This window comes from Lytechinus variegatus, chromosome 14 (genome assembly GCF_018143015.1).
Source record: "Lytechinus variegatus isolate NC3 chromosome 14, Lvar_3.0, whole genome shotgun sequence".
In the NCBI taxonomy this organism is placed as follows: Eukaryota; Metazoa; Echinodermata; class Echinoidea; order Temnopleuroida; family Toxopneustidae; genus Lytechinus; species Lytechinus variegatus.
This window is the reverse complement of record NC_054753.1, coordinates 19,381,079-19,396,078: the sequence shown is the minus strand read 5'-3', so window position 1 is coordinate 19,396,078 and position 15,000 is coordinate 19,381,079. Positions and strand designations below refer to the sequence as shown.

At 36.1% G+C, this 15,000-nt stretch overlaps 1 protein-coding gene across 1 annotated transcript; it reads left to right on the top strand.

The window, feature by feature from the left end:
• The first annotated feature begins 13,784 nt into the window (after positions 1-13,784).
• On the top strand, positions 13,785-14,798 carry LOC121427972 (5-hydroxytryptamine receptor 6-like). Its single transcript, XM_041624550.1, has one exon. It carries the CDS (start codon positions 13,785-13,787, stop codon positions 14,796-14,798), a length of 1,014 nt encoding a protein of 337 aa, XP_041480484.1.
• The last annotated feature ends 202 nt before the right edge of the window (positions 14,799-15,000 follow it).

The window sequence follows — 15,000 nt, the reverse complement described above, 5'->3', positions numbered from 1 at the left end:
TGTGAAATCATTTCTTTATTGCTATACTGAAGGTACAATAAGATTTTTTTTATAATATTCTGAGAAAATGACACATTTACAATATTCTGAGAAAAAGACACATTTATGATATTCTGAGAAAATGACAAATCATTGACTTTTACCATATACGATATGTAGGAAAGCTGCTCGCATCTGAAATCACAAATCAAAATAATCACAATTCTAATAACTTTTTATTCTTTAAAGGATTATCGTTAAACCTTTGCCAATTTTCTGCTATATTTTAATAAGCTTTTATGTTTTTTTAGGTTCTCTTAAGTATTGGCAAAATGTATCATACTGTGAGATTTTTATACCTTAAAAGGAAAAACTTTACCCCACCCCCTATTTTTTTTTTTTGGAGGGGGGCTCAAACACGCGTAACTTGTATTGTTTCCTTGACCAGTAAAGGCTCTGACACAAAAGGTTCAGGTAGACGACTCCAGAACTGTACCCTCCCGGAAGTGAGATCTTATCATATGAAAACTTAAAACCCATATTTTTGTCTCACTTGGTTACACGGGCCTAATTACAACTGGCAGGCAAAAGATATTCATTCGAGTCAGATCTATCAACACGTTGGTGTAATGAGCTTGTGATCTAATTCTAGTGGATTAAACCTTTTTTCATCAAAATTTTCTCCTTTTCTTAAAGTTGGAAAAGAAATCGTTTAAGTCAATAAAGTCCCTGAAGATTATGCTAACTTTCACAATGTTAGCAGGGCTCATCACCAGGCGACATTTTGAAAACCGTGTTAACAAAGAAAAATGGCTTTAGCATTAACACAAATGGTATTCTAATATTTTGAGCTGTAAGAACGATATAAGTGCCGAAACGAGCCACTATTTTGTTCGTTCGGGCAGAAGCCGTGATACAGAATACAATTAATGGTAATTTGGGAGCAAATGAAGTTTACGAGTTAAGCCTGCATAAAATCACCATTTTGCATGTGAGAAGTAATGATGTTATGGATTTAGTCATTTATTTCATCTCAGTCTGACCTCTCCTCAGAAAGGAAAGTATTCTGATCGATATAGGGGGATATAGGTTTCAGATAGGCAAATGTGTGTAATTTTTCCAACTCATTTTTGTAAACATACCATGCAATTTAATGATACCTCTATCGAATTTCACTAGATATTACATAACGATGTGGACAACCAATTTGAAATCAAAATATTCTAATTCAGTTTTGCGGGATGGGGGTTGTCATTTTGGCACGTCGGACAAAGCTTTTTGATTTTAATGTTCATTCAATAAGCGTACAAAATCGCTCAGAACGTGTGTTGGAGATAGGTATAGGCTAGAATTATTCAGGGACTTTGCTTTGATAATTTATAAACGTAGAGAAATGAAGATTTGTCAAATAATTAGTATTATTATGCGAGGATTGAGTTGGCAAACAATATAATTTCCGATAAGAAACACCACAAAATAATCACTAAACCAGTGCACTCTTAAAAATCTGGGTAATAAATTTGCTTATTTGGATAATTGCCCAAAATATATATAAATATATACATGTATATATTCCGCATGTTGGACATAGATGATATAAAAGAGGCAAAGTGGTAATGCATTGTACTTTGTTCCAACAGAGTTTATTTTATGTTAGTTTAAACAAGAAGTTTCTAGGACTGGAGTTCCAACAGGCAACAGATTTATTCAAGCAGCCGTTCATTTCTAAAGAAGCAAGAATAAAGAACGGCAGTTAAGACCTTTTTTTATGTCCGCCTTCGAAGCCGCCAGTTTCAGTGAAGAAATCCGAAGTGCAATTTTACGAATATCCTTTTAGATCAATTTTCCACATTTTATATTAATAAACAAACATATTTTTAACGCATGACAAGACATCAATAACCAAGCACTATTACGCTGAGATATTTGCCAAGATTATATCAATTTACCTTCAATTAGTGGAAAAAGTAAGAATTTGACCTTTACTGAAACCAGATTTTAACACTTTTCCAATCGTTTGCGGCTAATGAAAATTTCAAAAGTGGTCGATTGAATATTGCTATTCATAATTGTATATGCCAGATCAGTGCCTGCACATGCTCAGTCGAGGAAATTGGAGTCATATTTCAGGACATATTGCATAGTTTATTTTCGCATGCCTCCGAGTGTAATGGAGTGTAATGGGGTGTGTGTGTGTGTGTTTGGGTGCTTCTGTGTGTTTCTGATGAGGATTGGGATTTTTAAAGGTTTAATTCTTGTATATTTTGCATATTATGTACTTTATAATTTGTATGTATTTTGATTAACAGGGCCCAATTGCAAACCAGCTTTTTATCTTTCTTAATGTTTTTTATCGTGTAAAGCTGAATTGGTTACCCTGTATAAAGATGTGAAATAAATAAATAAATTATGTACTACACATATAACCAGACCAGATGCGGCGAAAAAGTAATTATCATCACAATAGCATATTTTCCTTTATATATGACCAATAGCTGCGGTGTCACGCGGAAATCATTTGTCTACACAATTGCAAGAGACGTTGAGCAAATCGCATGCCTGACATACTTTCTGCTGGCTTCTTCGAAGCTTGTTTGCTGTTATTCCATCTCATTTAAACCATCTTGGTTTAAATAAACTCTGTTGAAGTACAATGCATTGCCACTTTACCTCTTATATATATATATGTGTGTGTGTGTGTGTGTGTGTGTGTGTGTGTGTGTGTGTGTGGGTGGGTGCGTGTGTGTGTGTGTGTGTGTGTGTGTGAAGTAATACATGTACAACAGCTTTGGCAACTCTTTTATTTAAATATTTTGTGACAGGAATGGATGAAAAGAACAATGGTAGGCGTAGCTTGAATCACGGTTCCCCAGAGTTATCTACCCTTTGGAAAAATTGGTGATGCCGAAAAAATGTCTCTGCTGGGAATCGAACCCCAGCTTTGAACGCCGGTGCCTTAATCAATAGTCAAGTAAATCCAAATTCTTACAAAATTACGTGTCCCCGTTTACATTTGTAAATAATAGTGCTCGGGCTTAAAGGTCAAGTCCACCTCAGAAAAATGATGATTTGAATCAATAGAGGAAAATCAGACAAGCACAATGCTGAAAATTTTATCAAAATCGGATGTAAAATAAGAAAGTTATGACATTTCAAAGTTTCGCTTATTTTCAACAAAATAGTTATATGAACGAGCCAGTTACATCCAAATGAGAGAGTCGATGATGTCACTCACTCACTACTTCTTTTGTTTTTTATTGTTTGAATTATACAATATTTCAATTTTTACGAATTTGACGATTAGGACCTCCTTGCCTGAAGCACAAAATGCTAAACTAATGGAACTCCACGTGTTCAGGGCAAAATAAAACTTTGTTTCACAGGACAATGATGAGAAAATTAGAATATTTCATATTTCATATAATAAAATACAAAAGAAATAGTGAGTGATGTCATCAACTCTTTCATTTGGATGTAACTGGCTCGTTCATATAACTATTTTGTTGAAAATAAGCGAAACTTTAAAATGCCATAACTTTCTTATTTTACATCCGATTTTGATGAAATTTTCAGTGTTATGCTTGTTGATTTTTTCTCTTTTTATTCAAATCAAGTTTTTGTTGGGGTGGACTTGTCCTTTAAAGGGGGCCATTCTGAATTTCACAATATAGCATTTATCTCATGCATGGCAAAAGATATGATATGTTTTGCTAGAAAACATGTTTTCAAACTAAGCATTTCAGTCATTATTTTACTCGGTGATCACAGTTACATGCATTTTATAGTTCTTACTCTTGTGAAAATTAATTTCTCCAATCGCATTGTACATATTGTATAATGGGCCTATGGCGGCCATTTTGAATGACAAAGCACAGCATTTATCACATGAATTTCACTTATATTTCGTTTAAAAAATCCTGTTTTTAGCCAGTATTCCATTCGCTTATCTTGATACTAGAAATATGCATTTTGGCACTCACCCTTGTGATTTTCTTTTGTCCCCATTAACATTGTACATTACACTGTCGGGGCATTTGGTGGCTTTTTAATATCAAAATGCGTCATTTATTACATTAAAAATTATACATTTCGTTAGCAATCATGTTTTCATCCATTCATTAAAAATCACAATTACTTGCATTTATTTCTCACATTTGTGAAATTTAGTTTTCCTCATTTATATTGTACATAATATAGAATGCAGGGGTCTATTGCGGCCATTTTGAATATCTTGAAAATATTTTTTGTCAAAAATTGGGGGGGGGGTTCAGAGTATTTCACTCCTGCAGCACATAAACGTACATTTTATAACTAATGTGTTGGCAATTTTATGATTTTCATGGGTAATTTGCATATTTTGGCGGCCATTGTATTTTACCAATTTATGGAACATGCTCAAGGTTACACGAGTGGCATCATTCAGAATCGTAATCAGCACCCTCGAAATGACAAGAAACTATCAAATAATATCGTATATATATGAAAAAACAAGGTTAGGACAAATTTCTACGGGACCTATCCTAGACTAGAGGCCTTCTTTTTTGTTGAAGGATGGGCTTTCCACTATTTCCCATGCAGATGGATTTCTTAATTCCGCTTTCAAACCGCCCGGATTCCTTGTCCAATAATCATAATAAATTCCAGGTTTTTTTTTTTATTTATTTCTTAAATTGACCACGACTGGATAAATGAGTAGAATTTACATCAGTTCATACGAAGTAAAGAATTGTTGCCCAAATTGGTAATCAAGTTATCCGAATTTAAAAAGGAATTCAGTTGGTGGGTTTATTTTTCTCGAAGCGTATGAATCCTGAGAATACTAAAAAGTTCGAATCTATACACAACTCTTGCATAAAAACGGTGCCCCCCCCCCTCCCAGCGTACCTACCGGGGGCAGGGGACAGACGCGTCACAACCCATGCAAAAGACGTATCTCTGTCCCCCTTGACGAGCTTGAAGACCTTTATTGACCCCCCCCCCCTGACGAGCTTGAAGACTTTTTTTTTGCTTGTCAATTTTTTTTCTGTTACGAAATCCTATATTTGTGGTTGAAGACCTTTTTTTGGCTTGTCAAATTTTTGGGTGCACGAATTTGCCCCCCCCCCCGTGAAAAATCCTAGGTATGCCACTGTACCCTCCCTCATGATTGTTGAAGTGAATAAAGGGATAAGGTGGAGGTGAATAAAAAGAAAAAAAGGAATGAAGAAAGAATAGCAGGGCTATGGAAACGATGTAAATTTGAAAAGCAAAAAATAATAACAGTAAAATAAAGGTTTCCACTACAAATTGGAGAATCGAATTTGTCCCGAGAGATTTGAAGAGCAAATAAAATATTTTTAAAAAAGGGGGGAAGGTTCACTTCAAAATGAAAGTCATTTTGGTTACATTTTTACAAATCTTCCAGGATTCCCGGGGATGGAGAATAACGCATGCAGCACCCACAAGGAAAGTTTTTGCAGTGCTTCAGTACCCCCGCTTCCCAGGGCCATGCAAAATAGTTTAATTTCATTGAATTAAGAAAAAAGACGTAAATTTTAGGTCGTCTTTCTCCCCCACCCTACCACAATATCATGGAACCTGTGAGGAAATAAAATTAAAATTAAAATTAATAAACATGATATAGGTCAATATAGGAGTCGGTGGTACAGACAATCCTTAATTCAATTTGTTACACAAAATGATTATAAAAAAGATTCACAATTATTTTTTTAATTTGATCACACACAAACTTGCATTTTCATGTCCTATTTCTCTCAAGATTTCGCCGTTGTGTTTTTTTTTCTATCCCTTCACACAAGTTATGATACTACGAAGATTACATTCTTCTTCGAATAATCCACAACAAGTATGATAGGTATTGAATGTTTAAGTGTTATTTTGCATATTGAAATTGCGCTAATGGGCAGGTATCTTGTTACCTTTTTTTCTTCGTGTATTCTATTGATATAAAAGATCTTAAAACGATTTTGACAAGCGCCATCATACAAATATCCTTTGGTACTAAACTGAATTATATTTGATCAGATATATCAGCTAAAATAAAGTGGGAAAATTGTTATTTTAAAATGTGGTTGTGTTCTTCATTTATCTGAAGAACTTTTCTTACCCGCAAAAGACGCAGCCAGAATAAAAAAAAAAGGAAAACGTGATCATTTAGGCTTGACAGATCTTCACCTTTGTATACGTTATCAACTATGTATTTGAAACGTGAAAAGAAATAATAACGATATTACAAGACGACTCCGTTTTTAATGGCAAGATCATACTTGTTTACAGTTGCTGAGTGTCGCGTGCCACTAAACACAAAAAAACGTTCACTGTCCGGGGTCGTAGATGACGTCTCTATATGAAATATTATTCCTTCAAATAATGAGTCATAATTCAAATCAGTAAAGGTTTAAAGCGTCGATAAACAATTATTCGATTACGAACCAAGTGATGACTTCACTTTTTTTAATTATGAAAATCTGACAACACTTTTCAAAATTATCGGAAGCAAACAAGTCTTTTTTCAGTCATGTCAGTAGTTTTTATTTCTATTTCATACATCAGCCATATGTATGAAGCTATATAGTTTTGAAGCCCATCTAAGAAATTTTATAGAGCCATTAATTTCAATCACACCGAGTATCATCATTAAAAATTTCAATCTTACAAAACTGTCGTGGCCATTGAATATTTTTTCAACCGTTTAAATTAAATTTGTAAGTGTTTCACATCGAGCACCGTCTCTCAGTAATTCTTATTTTTTATATGACAAATAACACTTACAGCATATATCTTTCAAATAAAATAATTGGATACTCAAGAGCTACAAATGATTACTGCTCATTCCATCTCCAGAAGTGTGTTTATATATAAATAAAAAGTAATACATTGATATTTTGTCCAAACTGTTTTAAGCATTCAATGGATGTTGCTGCTTTTTATCGTTTTTACAATATCTTTGAAAACAAAATTAGAGTCGTATTCTCAAGCACTAAACAAAATTATGCTCCTTGAGATGCTCACGTAGATTTTCTAACCTTTATACGGAGCTTTCACTACCTTTCACATTTTTTTTGAGAACCAGATAAAAATCCGATTTGCTGAAGATTAATATTTATAGATATTACTCAATTTAATGCGCATTTTTTTTTCAAAATGAAGAGAGCGTGATTGTCATTTCCATATCACCATCTCATTAATCCGACACTCTTACCTACATCTGTACATATCACAGCGTTTATTATTAAAGAAGCAATATTTGTCAGCGAAAGAGATAGCGAACTTGTGAGTCGCCTTGCCCATTAACCAATTTATATGTTGGCGAAGCCATGCACGAAGCGATTGAACGGCCTTTTATCATGTTTATTACATGCCTGTCATTACCAATCTCTTATGCTTACAGATGCTTTGAACATATCCACTGCGATGAGTTCATTTTCGCAATTCTGTGAAGTCATTATTCTGTCAAATTATCGGCGGATCATGATGTTTCCAATGCCCTAAGTAACAATATTGACGGCACTTCCCTTACTTATTCAGTTACCAATGGTAGTCATTTAAAGCAAGTACTTCTCTTGGATATCCCAGTTGAAGGTTTGGGTATGAACACGATGGCGTCTTCTAATTCTAGCTCCGAATATCTTGAGACGTATTCAACCCTGTTTTACCTTAATGTAGCACAACTTCCATTGTCTGTCATTGCGAACGCCTTTACATACTGCATTCTTCGCTATTCAACAAGTGGCTTCGACTCTGTGACCAAAATGCTTCTTATGGCACTGACCGTATGCTATGCGGCCTCCGGGGTTGGCCAGGCGATTACATCACTCCTCCAGCTTGTCCCCATGTCTGCCGATGCCAGATTTACCATCTGCATCTACCAAGGTGTGTTGACTTTTCCTTGGTCCTTCGTGATATTGACTGTTACCTGTCTTCTTAATCTAAACCGTTATATAATGGTTGCAAAACCCCTTCGGTATCATCATATTGTTACTGATCGAAGGGCCGTTGTAGTCATGTCCGTGGCCATAACTTCCTCGATTCTTCTATCCATTGTGGGGTTGCCTATACCCAAGACACCTTCAGGATACTTCATGTTGAACTTCTGTAGATCAGATATGGATGCACTCAAAGCCAATTTCTTTCTGATTTCCTGCGTTTCCTTCTTGCTGATAGCGGTGTTCACAACAGTTGTTTCAACAGTGAGCTTGCTGGTCATTGCCCGAAAGCAATCGAAGGCGATTGCAGATGGGGAGATCGCGGTGACTGCAGCGGGTAGCACGGTTAAACAGCGCAAGGACCTCAATGACACCTCATATGCCGGAGAGGAAATGGCAACGACTAGGAGACAACGGAAGAGCAACAGAAGAGCACTTTTGACCATCTTTCTCCTGAACGTTGTCGTCTTTGTTTCATGGTTACCTGTCACCATCTTTTATGTCTTGTTAAGCGTTGGTGTCACATTTCCTCCTGTCTTTGGAAGTGCTTTTTTTATCATATCCATGTCTACATCGTGGTGGCATTGCCTAGTGTACCTGATCACAAATAGAATGTTCCGGGAGACAGCCAAAGATGTCTTTAAGAAAACGCTCAGAATATACTGCTCAATTACCACAAAATAATGTAGATTAATTAATGCTTCGAATGCTTCGATTCATAATTAGTTTAGTCTTTAATCACACATAAACTTACATTTTCGTGTCCTATTTCTCTCAAGATTTCACCGTTGTGTTTTCTCATTTTTTTCTCCCTTCACACAAGTTATGATACTACGAAGACTAAATTTCTCTTCGAATAGTCAACAACATGAACAACAGCTATTGAATGTGTTGAATATTATTTTTGCAAATTGAAATTGACCTAATGGGCAGGTATCTTGCTATTTTTTTTCTTTTGTTCGTGTATTCTATTTATATAAAAGTGTTTAAAGTCAAAGTGTGGGGGTGTTCTTCATTTATCCTTAAGACTATTCATACCCGCAAAAAGGCCCAGCCGGAATAAAAAAAAGAAAACGTTTCTGTTTGTGGTAACTCCCGTAGGAACTCGGCAGGACAGCATTTTGCTGGTAAACGCCAAGCTGGTATATAACCAATTACCTTTGAAACGTTTTACGTCTAGGTTTATCAGTCATAGTGGCTGACGTTATAGACGACAGATATCACTCTCGGGCCTTTTTATCAAAGTGGAGACAATGGCAGAGTTGGGGTTCGAACTCACAACCTTGCGATTATGATTCTAATGCTCTAACCACTGGACCACACGACCCGTGTAACGTGATCATTTAGGCTTGACAGATATCCACCTTTTTATAGGTTATCAACTTTCTATTTGAAATGTGAAAAGAAATAATAACGATATAATAAACCGACCCCTTTTTAATGGCAAGATGTGTTTACAATTACTGAGTGTCGCGTGCCACTATTTTCAGAACACAAAACGTTCACTGTCCGTGGTCGTAGATGACGTCTCCATATGAAATATTCATATTCCTTCGAATATTGATTAACGATTCAAATCATGAAAGGCTTAAAGCATCGATAAGCAATTATTTGAGCACGAACCAAGTGATGATTTCACTTTTTTCACTTTTATTTATGAAAAAACCTGAAAAGTCTTTTCAAAATTATCGGAAGCCAACAAGTCTTTTTTCAGTGTTTTTTTTTCTTTCTTTTTCATACATCAGACATATGTTTAATATAGTTTTGAAGCAAATCTGAAATTTTTGTATAGAGTCGTTAATTTCAATCACACCGAGTATCATTAAATATTTCGATCTTACAAAACCTGTCGTGGCCATTGAATATTTTTTCAACCGTTTAAATTCAAATTTGTGTTTCCCATCCTCAATCCTTAATTTTTATATGACTTATAACACTTTCAGCATACATCTTTCAAAGAAAGTAATTGAATACTCAAAAGCTACATATAATTACAGCCCATTCCATCTTAAGAAGTGTGTTTTTATATATATATAAAAGTAATTAATTGATATTTTATCCAAACTGTTTTAATGATTCAATGGATGTTATTTTTTTTTCGTTTTTACAATATCTTTGAAAACAAAATTAGAGTCATATTCTCAAGCACTATAACAAAATCATGTTTCTTGGTCACCTGAGATGCCCGGGGCACTGGCGTAAATCCCGGGGGGATGGGGGGATATATCCCCCCACACTTTTCGAGGAGGGGGGATGGCCTGTACAAACATCCCCCCACTTTTTACGGAAGAAATGGAAAAAAAATCACAAGAAATAATTGTTTTGTTGGTGAAAATTCTTCCTAAAATACCGCTTAACAAATAAAACAATATTATTGGATCATAAAATGCAAATAAAGAGCCAGTTCACCATTTGCAAACGAATTACCGGAACTTCTGTCCTTATTATAAGATTGAAGAGAAACCCCCGTTTCTTCCAATTCATCAATGTTGGGGTTTTGGGGAGGGATTAAGATGTAATTTCAAAACATTTTTGAAGTAATCTATAATAAAACCATCAAACCATCATGGGGTAAAAAGGATAACAATGTCGGAGGGGTATTTACCTATGGACATACAGTGGCGTAACTACCGAGGGGGGGCATGGGGGGCACATGCCGCATCCCATCGGGTGACCCCCCCAAAAAAAAAAAAAAAAAACGGGGAAAAGGAGAAATGAGGGAGAAAGGAAGAGAAACGTAGTGGGAAAGAAGAAAATATTATTAACTATAATGTTATATGTTTTACGATACTGCAACAAATAACAATCAAAATTTTATTTACATTTCCTTTTTTTTATTACAGGAAATAATTATACATAAATAAAACAAATAATGATCTTACATAAATCTCTTGAAGTGTCCGATGTAAAATCCCGAAGTGATGATACTATATCCAAGTAATAATCCAAATGATAAAATCCCAGTTGACTGGCGAAAATTCACAATGATGGCGATGATGAAACTGATGTTGAAGTCCGATGAATAATAAGAGTCACTGCAACGAGTTGAAATGTCCGTGAAGACGATGTTGATGATGATTAACAGTTAATTTCAGTAATCCATGGGTTGAAACGTGTTCATTGAACAGGTTGATGATGTTGATGATCTCGATGAGAACTGATAATTTCTCTCTCAAAATAACTGCAAACAGTTCATTGATGGTGGGCATAAACTGCTCTGATCTGATCTGGTGAAGTGATCTCATATGATGTGATGATGTGATCTCCTGTTCTCATATGATGTGATGTGATCTCCTGCTCTCATATGATGTGATGATCATCTTGAAAAATCTGCAGCTTTATACTAATTACAAGTGTTCTAGATCATTCTCAAATTTCAACTAATCTACAAGCTTCTAGAATTCACTCTTCTGGAAGCTTCTTTATTTCTAAAACATTCTTGAATGACCTCATTGAAATCAACATGTGTAAACAAAATACCTAAGCCTATTCATTTCCACTACCAATACAATTCTATTGTTTGGCTTTTCCCTATTCAACAATAAAACTCCTTGGCCTTTAAATAGGCAAGGCCTGCATAATAAAAAGACATTCTGGAAAGTTCTTTACAAACATGCTGTGGAATGTACTTGATCATTCTAGGCTATTCTTAAAGAGGAAATAACTAATAGATTAATGTAACTGCTTTCACAATTCTTCTACAATTATTCTTATATATAACATATGATAATTATTTATGTTACATTACATAAGAAACATTTTTATCATAACTTTATGAAACATAATTTGCCCAGGGCCTACGTCTTCATTGTTCCGGGTGCTCGCATTGTCTGTTTAACAAGATATACAATCCAGTTGTACTAAAACATCACGTTTTTAAGTCAAAATAAACCAAATATATTTCCTAGCACTTGAGTTATCATAAGTGACATATGCTTCTTTTACATGACTCAAAAAGTGATTGCCCAATGTTAAGGTCTTCGTATATAAACATTTCCTGTCCGTGATTACGTTCGCATTAGTGGATTGGTGATATATGTCTGCTCTTCATGAATTCCTAAAATCAGTCCTTAAAATGTCCCTTCTTCTGATCTGAATATCAAATATTTTCAGCTCGCGCTTCGCGCTCGCATCATTTGGTTAATGAAATACATATATGGTCCTAGTTAATTCCTACAAACAAACCTTAAAATGCCCCACTTCAGGTCTGAATTACCTAAATTTTCAGATCGCGCTTGGCGCTCGCAATATTTGATTGGTGCGATGCTTATGATAATCATGATTGCAAAGACTACAAAAAGGGTGTTTCATGTGTTCAGATGTAATTCTAATAAAATCAGCAAGCGCTTGGCACTCGTATTAGATGACTATGGTGAGATATGCATACTCCTATATATTCCTTAAAATCTCGCTGTTTGGGTTAAAATCTCGCTGTTTGGGTCAAAATATACGAAAATTTCCGCTCGCGCTTCGTGCTCGCATTGTTTAGCAAGACATCTGCCTATCATGATTACATAAATTTGATCATAATGTCCCTTTTTAGGTGTGAATATAAAAAAAATCAGCTCGCGCTTCGCGCACTCACTCAGTGGTTCAAAAAAATTGCTGGTGCCCCCACAATGCCTTGACCCACGGAACGCCAGTGTGGACATATCAATGACAATTCCTTGCATATCTAAAAACATGATTGCAAAAAAAATGCCAAATTATTTCAGTCAACCCCCCACCCATCAACACGGATTTATGCCAGTGGCCCGGGGGGCCACTTATATTGACGAGTGGATACCAAAAAAAAACACGTAAAAGGGATGACTTTTTCACGATAGGGCACCCTACGTACATTTTGTGATAAGGGTATCAAAACACAAAATAATTAAAAAAGGTATCTATTTCGCTAGGAAAGCTACGTGTTTAGGTAAAAATTTGCGGGGATGGTAAAACAAAATTAAATTTTTTTATAAAGGATGACCTTTTTGCCCCAACACTACGTGTTTAGAGATGTAGAAGGCGGCGTCGTAATATTAACCAAAATTGATGTGTATAAAGGTAAAACCGACGACCGAAGAACCCTTGACATAACAATAAAGTATTCCTGTACTTGTTTAGAGGTTCATTTTAGGGAATATTTGCCAAGAGTATCGTTTTGTTTCAAATACTTGTTAAGGGTAGGGGTTCACACGCCAATACTTATTAAGGGGATCATTTTCAGAATATAGATCGTGTTTAGGGTGCTTTTCGAGACCCCATGGTCGCGCATGGTATCAACTCGTCAATGAAAGTGCCCCCCCCCCCCGGGCTGAGATACTCACGTAGATTTTCGAACCTTTATACGGGTTTTCAATACCTTTCACATTCTTTTCAGAACCAGATAAGAATCCGATTTGCTGAAGATTAATATTTGTAGATAGTACTCAATTTATGGCGCATTTTTCAAAATAAAGAGAGCATGATTGCCATTTCAATATCACCATCGATCTCATTAACTTTTACTCTTACCTACGCATCCCAGAGTTTATTATTAAAGAAGCAATATTTGTCAGCGAAAGAGATAGCGAACTTGTGAGTCGCCTTGCCCATTAACCAATTTATATGTTGGCGAAGCCATGCACGAAGCGATTGAACGGCCTTTTATCATGTTCATTACATGCCTGTCATTACCAATCTCTTATGGTTACAGATGCCTTGAGCATATCCGCTGCGACGAGTTCATTTCGCAATTCTGTGAAGTCATTATTCTGTCAAATTATCGTCGGTGATGTTTCCAATGCCCTAAGTAACAATATTGACGGCACTTCCTATACTTATTCAGTTGCCAATTGTAGTAATTTAAAGGAGGTATTTCTCTTGGATATCCCAGTTGAAGGTTTGGGTATGAACACGATGGCGTCTTCTAATTCTAGCTCCGAATATCTTGAGACGTATTCAACCCTGTTTTACCTTAATGTAGCACAACTTCCATTGTCTGTCCTTGCGAACGCCTTTACATACTGCATTCTTCGCTATTCAACAAGTGGCTTCGACTCTGTGACCAAAATGCTTCTTATTGCACTGACCGTATGCTATGCGGCCTACGGGGTTGGCCAGGCGATTACATCACTCCTCCAGCTTGTCCCCATGTCTGCCGAGGCCGGATTTACCATCTGCATCTACCAAGGTGTGTTGACTTTTCCTTGGTTCTTCGTGACATTGACTGTTACCTGTCTTCTTAATCTAAACCGTTATATAATGGTTGCAAAACCCCTTCGGTATCATCATATTGTTACTGATCGAAGGGCCGTTGTAGTCATGTCCGTGTCCATAACTTCCTCGATTCTTCTATCCATTGTGGGGTTGCCTATACCCAAGACACCTTCAGGATACTTCATGTTGAACTTCTGTAGTTCAAATATGGATGAACTCAAAGCCAATTTCGTCCTGATTTTTTGCGTTTCCTTCTTGCTGATAGCAGTGTTTACAACAGTCGTTTCAACAGTGAGCTTGCTGGTCATTGCCCGAAAGCAATCGAAGGCGATTGCAGATGGGGAGATCGCGGTGACTGCAGCGGGTAGCACGGTTAAACAGCGCAAGGACCGCAATGACACCTCAGCTGATGCTGGAGAGGAAATGGCAACGACTAGGAGACAACGGAAGAGCAACAGAAGAGCACTTTTGACCATCTTTCTCCTGAACGTTGTCATCTTTGTCTCCTGGTTACCTCTCGCCATCTTCTTTGTCTTGATAGGCGTAGGTGCCAATCTTCCTCCAGTCTTTGCAAGTGTGCATATGTTTCTGTCTATGTCTACATCGTGGTGGCATTGCCTAGTCTACCTTATTACAAATAAGATGTTCCGGGAGACAGCCAAAGATGTCTTTAAGAAAACACTCGGAATATACTGCTTAACTACCACGAAATGATATAGATTTTTTTAATTGCTTCAAATGACATTTTCTTTTGTTATTGTACTATATTTCTGTGAAGAGAATTTGACCCTTGAAAAGTAATCCCTTAATTAATCATAACTTCATAAATTTCCATTTTAGTGGTTCGTGATGAGTTATTTTTTTACTTTCTTTTTAGGAGTGGGTGTGAAATAATTTCTTTATTGGTATACTGAAG